At 46.6% G+C, this 11,747-nt stretch overlaps 1 protein-coding gene across 5 annotated transcripts in view; it reads right to left on the reverse strand.

Moving 5' to 3' along the window:
- LOC134565125 (septin-6-like) overlaps positions 1-7,416 on the reverse strand; it is a 38,551-nt gene extending 31,135 nt beyond the window's left edge. For 4 of the 5 annotated variants that reach the window (XM_063424546.1, XM_063424548.1, XM_063424544.1 and 1 more), the window contains exon 1: positions 6,181-6,222. In XM_063424546.1, the coding sequence (XP_063280616.1) occupies positions 6,181-6,207 (27 nt within the window). In that variant the 5' untranslated portion in view covers positions 6,208-6,222. Of the gene's footprint in view, positions 1-6,180; positions 6,223-7,291 lie in introns of those variants that run through there. The other variant, XM_063424549.1, reaches the window with a different exon arrangement.
- Between the last annotated feature and the right edge of the window lie 4,331 nt (positions 7,417-11,747).

The following is an 11,747-nucleotide window of genomic DNA, read 5'->3' on the forward strand; positions in this document are numbered from 1 at the left end:
GAATTTATTCTTTCACAATCATGTTTTCAAATCTCTTGAAAACCTGTTTATAGGGATACACATACTGGTTTTCCCTCTTCTGCTGATGGCACTGGTATTTTAGGCTGGGAAAACATCCCCAAGGAGTACATTTACTACAGTAGCCTGTCAGTATGATTTCTTCTTTTGTTACTGTTTTGCTGTTGTGGGTTTGGGTTAGTTTTTTTTAGATATGAGGCTCCAAATACACTTCAATCATTAACCATACTTACCAGCCTGTGATGTTGTCTCGGTTTGAGGGGGAAGTGAATTTTTCAGGGAGTTGTGGGCAAACCAATCAATGGTCAGGTTTGAATGTTAGCATTTTTTAGTGGCCACTGGGGGGTTGGACATGCCTCCGAGGACACAAGGAGTTAAAAGCAAGGACTCTCAGAAGGTCTGTCTCTTTTGGGTTCTGGTTTCAGCAGGGAAACATCTCCTCTCCCCTGCTCAGCTTTAGGCTGAGTGGGGGAGGGGAGCCACGTGGCCGGGCTGAGGAGAACCACGCGGCTGAACTGAAGTAAGCTGGGGCCCCGGGGGGGAGAAGAGAATAGACAGAACTGGAGCTGAGCTGGCTCCATCCAAGATGGAGGGGTGGAAAACTGCGGAGGTGCCTTCCGTGTGTCTCCCCCCCCCCACCCCCCTCCGGGAGAAGATGCCCAGCCGCGTGGGAGTTGCCGAGCCTGGGAGTGCCTGAGCCTACACCCTGCCGGGAGCCAGAAACTGTTAACCCTTTCTTGAGGCAGAAAGAAACTTTTCCCAGACATTGATTCTCATGGCTAGTGGTTTCAGAAGAGAGAGAGAAACAGCTTAAGACTGAGATGATAAAAGAAGATGAAAAGAATCCCAGATAGGCAGGGATGAAGAAGAGTAGCTTTTTAGGCTGGACTTTTCTTGCATAATGTTAGCCATAGACTGAACTTGAGTCCTTTTGAACATAAACTGCATTTTAGAGTGGATGTGGCCAGCTCGACTTGCTGCAGTGGAGTGAACAGAGACGAGAGGAAGAGGGTGTGGTGGTGCCCTCTGCCCTCAGAGAAGGAACCCTCAGCCCCAGGGAAAAAATGGAGAGAGCCCGGCATGCAAGCATCCATAAAAAGACCTCTATATGCAGTTTTGGCCCATGGACAGTGGTGAGAGCACTGGACATAGAAAAGAGTGTCACCACGGCAACTTTTCTCTGGGCGGTGCCACGGGTGACATGGAAACACATAAGGGGTGGACCTGTGTTTTCTGAAGAGCAGTCTGTGGTGCGAGAGAGGCTCCTCTCTCCCTTGCTGAATTGAAGATTAGTTTTTTTGAGTGGTGATTGTTTGATTTAAAACCCAAGGGTTTGGTCTAGAGGGTAACATGTAGGGGGTGGAAATTGGGGGAGGAGAAGAAATGTTCTGGGAAGGTTTCATTTCTGGTTTTTGTGTGTGTTTAGAGTTTTCCTTTCTATTCCTGTTCCTATGTAATGTAATAAAGTTTTGTTCTCTGTTTTCAAGTTTTAGACTTGCTCTACTCTGTTCTTGACCACATCTCACAGTAGCTCATTAAGAAAAACATACACTCATGGGTGCATTAACATCTAGCCAGTGCTAACCCATGACAGATGTGTAAATATGTTTCCCCTTAGCCAGATTTTATGTATTAGTCTGACTCTTCCTGACAAGATGTCCACCAAATATGGCGCTTCATTAATTCCTGAGCACCTTCCCTCCTAATGACATGTTAATGAGGAAGGCACTCAGGCTCCCCAGCAGATTCTGGTTTTGCCTACTGACAATGCAGCTGTGAGGTCCAGTAACGCAGAATCAGCTAAAGCAGCAGAAAGGCCGTCAGACACACAGACATTGTGACAACACACTCAAATTATCCTAAACTGCATTCAGCAAAACAAAAGCTCAGCACTGGGGAATCTCATGGCAGTGCTGAACCTGCAGCAACAGCCCCACAGTCCTGGTGAAGAACAGAGTCAGGGGACAGAGCCTGTGAAGGCGCGAGAGAGAACCACCAGCAGACGGCTCCTGGGAAAGGAGAAATATCAAGTGTATTTTTAATACTCAGCCTTAAAACCACACTACTGGAAGACTGCTTGAACACTACTCTCCTCAGGAAACGTGGGCAGGAGTGTGGGCTCTCATTAAGAACAAATCATCTCCTCATCCCTAAATATAAGTGTGATCCAGACAGAACAAAATAAACGGTAGAAGTTAAGCCGCTCTCAGCTACAAGGAAGCTTTTACCATCACACAGAATTCAGCCTGCAAGTAATTTCCTGTAGGTTCTTTTTCTAGTCACCTGTGGTTTTACAATGCAGTTAAACCACACTTCACATCTGGTACAGGCCAGGAAACAACTACTGCAAAATGTGATTTCCAGTCACAGCAGCTAAGCCTCCATGTTAAGTACGCAGCCATAAGATATATTGTGCTACTCTGCCTAAAAATCTACAGCCTCCTTGGCCAAGGCATCAAGAGGTTGGATGCAGTGGAAAAAAAATATAATGCTTTAAGATCAGTCTGGTTTTGACACATATCAGAAAGTTGACAGCAATTACCAAACTAGTGGAGAGAAAAGAAACATTTTCTATCTGATCCACCAAGAAATAGTGCAAGTCACCAGTCTTCAAGCACCAAGTGGTATCTCTAGAGCACTGCTATATATAAACAGCACCATCATAAACAACATATGAACATAATGATTAGTCATCCTGCGTGTATATTAAATGTAGGTTTGGATCCCCTTGTTCAACACTGAAGGAGAATATGTTAAGCTTATAAGCTTTTTGCTGATAAGGTATTCAAGACTCTCCCATCATTCATCTTTCAAACCAGATCAAATTTAAAACATATAAAGAGGTACCAACAAGGTAAGCAAAGTTTAACTACTGTATGCATGAAGACTTTTTCCAGAAGCATCAGTGAGCACTGGATGGCTGAGAGTCCTTTGTACTCTCTATTTTAAGTTTACATCTTCTTGAAATGAAGACAAAGATGGAATCTCTGGAAAGCCAGTGTGAACACTGGCACCACACCATGCCTTTTTTTCCCCATATACACAGAGTGACCTCCTGCCTAGACAGAATGGGCTGTTGTTGCTTGGGAGGAAGTGAAGCGTGTTTGTCACAAACAAGATTAAAAGAACAAAAAGAGCAACACACTCTCTTGCTGTATTATCAGGCAGGGCTATTGCAGAGTGAAAGTAAGGAGCAGCCACTTGGAAAAGCTATTTTACTTCTTCCTTTCTTAGAAGGATTTATACAGCCTTTTGTAAGGGCTTCTCCATGCCACAGAAGCCACACTACCTACTCTAATTCTTACAGAAAACTATCCAAATCATATGGAAAATGCAAAGATGTTATAATGAGTGACCCCAAGCCTGAAAGCACCATACATTAACCATTAGTTTACATAAAAGGGGCAAGATTTAGTCTTCAGGTGTTTGAATCACTCCAGGGTCCTTGGGATGAAAAAACGATTAGAGGAAAATCTTGCTGAATGCACACCTGTGCCCTGATCTACTTAGCAGGACAAGCAGGTCACGGTCACCTCCTGATGTCCTTGGAGCCCTGAGAGGCCATTGCTTCTTTGTGGAGATAAAGCAGAACACACACGATGGTGCTGCTCATTAGAAATGTCAACGCTGCATATTTGGGACTATGTCTGTGGCCAGGTCTAAAGGAATGTTGAGAAAGGATACCATGGCAAAGGCAAAGCCTCCACGTGGTGATATTCAGGCAGAGCACAGCAAAGAAAATAATGTTACAGCTCTGAACCCAAGTGACCCAGTGTCCAAACGAGGTCCACACAGCACAAAACTGCTCTCAGAGGCTGCAGTACAATACTTCATCGAGTTTAATGTTTCTGTTCAGGACACTGACAGCTGACACTTAGTACTTCTGACACAATTTCTCACCTCTTCCCAAATGAGAATCACTTCAAATCCTGAGGCCTTGAAGACTCCCTTAGAAAGATTTCCAAACAGCCACAACAAACACAGCAGCACCATCCTGTAACAAAACTAAATCAAGCAACACACAGAGCTCCCTCACCACTGCCAGTGCTCACAGCAGCCCCCTCCTGCCCCTCTGCTGCCCTGAATGCTGAGACCTGGGGGCTGAGCCCCCAAACCTGAGACAACTCTAGCACAAGAAGTCAAATGTCAAATGGCAAAGCAAGGCAGAACCTGAACTCAGGTTTCCACACCACAGTTTTTCACACTGTCTTTAAGACAGAACATCAGATCCCTTCTCATGACCTTGGCATTATGGCATTCACTTCCCTAGACTGCATTTGGTTCTGATTAAACAGCAAATTAGAGCAACACTTGTACCAATTATTTCTCACTTGTACAAGTATGTAATTCTCCTATGCAATGAAAGAATTATCCAGAAGACAGTATAAATATCCTCCATGAGATAAATGTAAATCAGGAATGTAAAGTCTAGATTAAGACTTTGTATTATTTTTCCTTGCTCAGCTGATAAAAGATCAAGAATATAAAAGAAAAACACCAGAAAAGTGGGAGGGAAATAGTTTTGAATCAGGCCCCATGGAAAGCAAGAAGTGTCTCACCAAAGGTCCTGACCATCAACCACCCTCTCCAGACGCACTGCATCACTTGGCCATTTCACATTCACGGTCAAGTGCTTCCAAAATCTCAAATTCTGACAGTTCTTAAGATTACACTTCTTTATGCCCCTAACAAAAGGGCGCAGAAATGCCATGCAGTTTGGATACATTCCCAGAAGTCTCCTCCAGCAGTTAAAAGATACATATCAGCAGTCACAATAATTTTTCTGACCTCTGCTAGAGACTGAGTTAGACAGTGCCTGGCAAGCAGGTCCTCTGCACCCATCCTCCCCACTGGCAGAGGACAGGAGAAGGGGCTCAGCTCGGTGGTGACAAGGCCACCTTGCCCACCTGGGGAGAAGGGGGTTTCACCGACCATCCCTGCAATAAGTGTGGGTTTGATCAAGGGTTCTCTAGGACAATGGCAGGGTGGTAACCCAGCCCCAGCTCTCACACCTTAAACCCTGTTGGCACACACAGAGCCCTCTGTACCACCAGGACATTACAGCTGACTGCTCCAGGAACCAGACATAACCAGATGCCCAAGACCTTGGCTGACAAGATAGCTGTTCATAAAAGGACATTTTCAATTTGCAGCACACTTATTTCAAGTCTGTCTCACAGCCAGCTTTCCCTTTTGCCTTCAAAGCGAGGCTGTGGGGTATCATAAATTCATTCCAGGCCACAAACAGAAGTCTCAAACTCCTGTACATTATCTTAGGAAAGCATAACGCTCAATTTCTTTAAAAGACAGGGAAGCAACTGAGTCACTTCACATATTTTGGCAGTCACATACAAGGCAATGGGTATGTTCAGGAGGAAATAACATCAAAAACTGGTAAGGAATGGCTACATCTACCGGTTCAGCGAGACTGGGTCCATGCTAAAACATACTACTTTGAAGATGAAATTGGAAGGCATTCACCTCAAGTATTACTTCTATATTAACATATGGACGTGAAAGCTAGAAGCTCATCAAACCACAGACAAAACCTTTCCACATGCAAACATGTTACAGGTGCCTCCTTAGCATTTCTCTGACAAACGCAGAGATGGCTCATTTCCCTCTGCTCCTCTTCTGGATAATTCTCCGCAGACACACAGGGATCTTGTGCCGGGCTAGGCAGGTGGGCGAGCACGGCAGTGGCCGGTGGCACTACTGGGGACCCTCAGGGACAAAGCGCAGCGGTGTGAAATACAAAGTTGTGTTTCGTGTCAGGGAAATAAAAAGAATCTGTGTAATTGTAATTGTAGAACACGGCCATGGGACAGTTATAAAGATGAGTTCTAATAAACAACCGAGGAAAGCATGGAAGAAGGTTTTTAAACAAACTTTTTGCTTGTAATTATCTATTATAAATCTCAAGCTATTCTGTAATAAGAGTCTTTGAATTATAACTTTAGAAGCTTGTTTTGTACTAAAGAATTTTAAACTGTAGTTTTAGAATGTAAAAAGCCTTTAAACAAAAGAAAAAAGTAAGAATGATCTTAAGACTTCCTCAGAGAATGGTGAGAAACATCCTGGATACGGAAGAAGGATTTCAGATCACTGATTTATGGTTCTTGAAAAAGGGAAACTGGACATCACTATCAAAGATTGATAGACCTGGAAAATAGAAGCTGGACCCCACATCTGGAAGCTGGACCCCACCACCTGGGATACATATCCTGGATGTACATCCTGGAATATTGAAATCTGAAATAGATCACAATAGAGTATAGAAATCGAACAGGAACCAAACATCACCATCATAGATTTATGATTATTCGGTATTGAATAGTGACGTTAAAAATTGGAAATAGAAACTGCTGAGAAAAGCTTATGAATATGTATGAATATAGCCAATAAAATACCAGCAAGTGCAGCAATCAGTGTGCAGTCGGTAGGGAGAACTCCTACCACTATACCCAGCGCTGCCTTTGCTCATACTTTACCATGCTAATTAATCAATTATTAAATTGAATTGCTGCTTGATATACTGGCCGTGTCAAGCATCTCATTTCTAACAGCGGGGACACGGTGCTGGTGTTTGGCTCCCATAGCTCCTCCGTAGTACGTGGTGCCAGACTGGAGACCTTCCTTTCCCGCATCATGCACTACCGAACACGGTCTGAAGGTTTCCTTGGGAGGAGAGCAGCATCCTCGGAGAGACAGGGATGCCATTGCCGTGCCCTGGCCCAGCGAGGGGCCCTCAGACCTGGATAAGGGATGCATGACCAGGCCTCCCCAGCGCTGCAGCCCGGCCAGACCCGGGCAGCGCGGCAGGTCCGGCCGTGGCCGGGCCCGGGGGCACCGGTGGGGCAGGACCCCGGCCCGCCGCGGTGCGGGCAGCCCGAGGTCGCCGGACCGGGTTACAGCGGGGGGGGACCCCAACATCCTCTTCCCCAGGTAACCTCAGCTCCCCTCGGGTCGGCCCCCAAAGCCCGATCCTCCGGGAGCCGCCGCCGCTCCGAACCGAGCCTCGGAACCTGCGGGAGGCCCCAGGCAGGTGTCCTCGCAGCCCGGCCGGCGACCCCCGATCCGGCCCCGACGCCCCAGCCATGCCTGGCGCGTCCGCCCGCGTCCGCCCGCGTCCGCCCGCGTCCGCCCGCGTCCGCCCGCGTCCGCCCGCGTCCGCCCGCGTCCGCCCGCGTCCGCCCGCGTCCGCCCGCGTCCGCCCGCGTCCGCCCGCGTCCGCCCGCGTCCGCCCGCGTCCGCCCGCGTCCGCCCGCGTCACCTCAACCGCCGCCATCGCTGCCCGCTCGCCGCACGTTCCGTCCCGGCCTGCGGGCGGCTCCGGACGCGCCCACCGCGGCACCGCGCGGGGAGGCCTCGCCCCGCCCCCGAGCCCGCCCTGCCCGCGCTCCCCGCCCCGCCCCGTCGCCCCGCCCCGCCGCCCCCCGGCCCTGCTCGGACCCACCGGTCCTGCCGCCGCGTTCTGTGAGGTGCGGGGCCGCTGGTCCTTCCCCGCGGCAGTCCGCGATGGTGCAGCCCAGGCTGCGGGCAGGGCGGGCAGAGGTTCGAGGCGGTGGCTGGAGTGGCCAGGCGAGCGCGGAGTTCCGGTCAGGGGGTCCCAAGCCCCGGCCCAGCGGGTCCCCAGCCCCGCGGGCTGCCCAGCTGCCTCCGCAGCCCCCTGACCCGTGCCCGCTCCCAGCGCAGGGAAGGGTTCCCTGCACCGACTCCTCGAGAAGGCGCAGAGGGCCCGTCCCGATGCCCTGCGGCCCCTAGTGAGACAGTAATTTTGAAGATTTGAGAAAAGCTAAGGTTATAGTTAACAATAGATGTTGCTGGTTTAGCTGAAATGAATAGATAAGCTTTGCTGAAATCACTTAAAAGTTAGAGAATGGTTAAAAGAAACCGGATTTAAGATAAGCTACCCCGGATCTAATAACTCATTGCTTGTCAAACAGAGAAACTAATCAATACAACACCAGACCTCCTGTTTCCAGAAACCCACTGAAATAGTCCTGGAAAACAGGAAACAGAGAATTCTACCAGCCATCAATCACATCTGCATTGAAAAGGTTGAAAGTTTAGAACAAGGAAGACTCGTTTTACTTCCTCCTTTTGATGACCACTCCTCACAAAAGGACCACCGACCCATTTCAGGGAACAAACTACGCATGCTTGATAGCCTTGTTGTCAATCAGCATACGAAGCGGAGAAGAGGAAGTGACAGGGGTATGAATATGCATTTGTATTTTTTGTATTCAACATTTTTGTAAATGAAAGGCTTTGTAATTACCTGTTGTTATAAATATTAGCCAATTCTCAATTAATAAAACAATTTTTATTAATTAAAAAATCAACTTACAGAAATTTTGGACAAGCCAGCAATTGGAAGTACAGTGTCGAGACCCGGGATCGGCACTGGGTGAACTTTAACTACGGCCTCTATCGCACTGTAGTCGCCCTGTTCACAAATTCAGCCCTTTTTGGGGTCCCCTTATATACACTTTATTTTGCCCGTGGCCCCCATAGTCTTTTGTCTTCTTTCTTTTCCTTATGGGTTTCTTGCTGTCGTCTCGTCTGCTGAATAGGGCTTTCCAAGGGAAGATTCAGTCTCTGAAAAAAGTCTGAGTAGGGAGATGAGATGGTGAATAGAGGGGTGTCTTCCTGATATTGCTGCTAAATCGATATAGCTCCTGATGGCTGGGCACTTTACAGTCCCCATCGCCCAGCAGGGTCAGTCCATCCCTCTTTCTGTTGTTAATGTCAGTGATTCTCGAGTCTCCAGTTCCACCTTGAATCCCTGGCAGCAGCTTTTGTTTGTCCTAAAATGCATTTGCTACAAGCCCGGACTTGCCAGTTTCATTTATTCCCATAGACATTTCTTGCTACATACATATACATATATTGTAACACGAATTATCCCATGTTATTTATTACACCTGTGATCTTTGAAGTGCGCATTAGGGAGCTATCCCACTGCTATCCGATGCGCTGCCCTGCGTCACAATAGACTTTCTAACTTTAACTGTTAGAGAGTCTTTTGTCTGTCACAGTTGCATATCGATATTAGATCGATATTCATATGATAAATCATCTGGCGACTCTGGTGGTGAAAAGAACAGGGCATATGCCTTTATTAATATTCAGCTCTTTATTAAAGTGATCAGCTCATTATTAAAATCATCAGCAGGATTGCAAAGTCCAATCGGAGTTTTCCACACTACTGCAGCCATCTGAAGGAGCAGGTGCTGTCCCAGGTGGATGCTGAGTCCTTGTTCCCATAGAAACAGCTGGCAGTTCTCTCTGGTCAACCATCAGAAGGCAGAGCACTGGCAGTCAGCTCTTTGCCCTCAGGGAAAAGTTTCAAGAGTTTCCCATTCTCTGCATCAGCCAGCTCAGCTGGCCAGTTCCCATTCCATTCAGGCTCCTCACAGGTCATGGTCAATCTTCAAACCAGGCCAGGAGGTGCATCCACTCCCCGCTCAGCCAGGGCACTATCCCATTCTCTTCTGACGAATCCAGCTTCCTGTCCCGGGGTGCAGTATCCCCAAAAAAAACCTCCCAGGATCCACGGGGACGGCCCTGCCCTATCTGCATATCCAAATGCATATGCATTTGTCCTGGTCATAGCCGAAGTTACTCTTGCTAAATGAGGTAGTTACAAAGGACAATAGGGCTATCTAGGTGTGGGCAGCTTCTTTTCACATTTCAATTAGGTAGGGAAAAGTTGCCAGGCAACTTTCCTTCAGGGCAGCTCTCCCTGCTCAGATTGTCTGGGGTGTGGGGGGTGTTACTCTAGCCAGGAGAGGGTCAGTTGTGGGGTGTTTTTTTTTTTTGTTTGTTTGTTTGGTTTTTTTTGTTCATAACAGTGGGACTCTGTTCTCTCTGGCCGAGGGGCCATTGGGGTCTGGGACCCCTCTGGGTGCCTACCCAGTATTGGTGATTGATTGAGAGATGGGAAGACTGAATCGGTTATCAAAATTCGATTTTACTCAGGTGTTATAAATGCCAGGACAAATTTATTGCCAAATTCAATAATTTTGTTTATTAAAATTCAAATCACAAAATTTGGAATCAAATTATATTAATTTTAAGCAATAAAAACAAAACAATACGAACCCCACAACAGCGACACTTACTTGACAGAATTTCTCCCGGGAAAAGTTGAGCCAAGGGTGACCCCAGAGACACAGGACCTGGCAGCCGGTGTATCTAGCTGGGTTCACGAATTTGCCATGTTCGAGGCTTGGTTTTTATACTCTTTATTCTGCCTCTGGCAATATTTCCCCATACTTCCCTTTGTTTCTTGGTTAGTTATTCAAACCCAAATTCGTCTCAGGTCGGATTGAAAAAGAGCTCCCCTCTCAAGTCCATGTGTTAATATTCAGTTTTTATGGATCCTTATAGTTGATGAATGTTCGAGATATGGGTGATATTGCTTGATGGTCTGTGAAAGTGGCTCCCGAGGTGTGAGTTGCTGATCCGGCTCATCTCAACAGGTCCCCTCCCAATACTTGAGAAGGCTGCTAAGTCTTTTGTTCCCTTCTGAATGGAGACGCCTGATTTTCAGGGTGGTCAGTTTCACCATCTGCTGCAGAAACCTCCTGAAACATAGACTTTTACCTGATATAAATTTATACAGCTTTATAATTTTCCAGTTTATCATAAGAACATGAATTAATCATCTCACGTTTTTCACATCAGGTTTCTCAAAAGCTTATATACTATTTCAGACAGGTTAATAATTTCTACTACAATAATCAGGTTAAAAATCACACAGAAAACTCATGCATTTTACAATAATTCTCGGCTTGCAGAAGTTGATTGAATCTTCTCTCTTCCCGTAAACAGGTTTAATCCCATCTTCTGTAATCTTCAAAGTTGTTTGTTCTTGCCATGGCATCTTGGTTATCAAACCAACTATGCTAATCAAGTCTGTTTGACTCTCTGTCTTGTGTATTCCACATCTCCCCCTCCTGTATCAACCAAGAACACTCCTTTGATGGCTTTATTAATTAATCTCTGTACACATTTGTAGTAAATATAGTATGTTAATTCGTGTTTTTATGGAATGTAATAAATATAGTATGTTAATTCACATTTTGATGCATGCAAACTGTAAATATGTTCTGTAAAATGTACCACTAGTTCAAATCAGACACGGAGCTGACAGATTCCAAGGCAGGCAACACCCAGAAACCGTCATTCAGAGGAGGACAATGCAATGCCAGGAACTGGAGATTTTGCCATTGGCATCAGAAAGGAGGACACATCAAGATAAGCCATTAGTCCTCCTCCCAGAAACAGCAGAGCCACAAGCACCCGACCATCACGCTTATCATAGGAGGGGAACGCCTGTCCATTCAGATTTTCGTCTTTCATTCACCCACCAGAGGAGAGAAATCGACACTTCTCCCTCCCATAAGAGACCCCATTCAGCAGACCAAGGACAGTGATGCATTCGAATAACCACCCCAAGAAAACAGAGAACTATGGGGAAATCCTGTGCCAGGGGCAAAATAAACTGTATAAAACCTGGACCCCAGAGGGGGCCAATTTGTGAACTCTGGGGGATTGCAGTGCGATAGAGGCTGCTTTCCATTCACCCTCTGACGATCCCGGGTTATCGTCACCCTAACTCCGCTTGTTGGTTTTACCGAAATTCTGTAATTTTATTTTTTTTAATAAACCAAATTATATTTATTTGGCAAAGTGGATTGGCATTTATAACGACATTGAAG

This window comes from Prinia subflava (genome assembly GCF_021018805.1).
Source record: "Prinia subflava isolate CZ2003 ecotype Zambia chromosome W unlocalized genomic scaffold, Cam_Psub_1.2 scaffold_33_NEW, whole genome shotgun sequence".
Taxonomy (NCBI): Eukaryota; Metazoa; Chordata; class Aves; order Passeriformes; family Cisticolidae; genus Prinia; species Prinia subflava.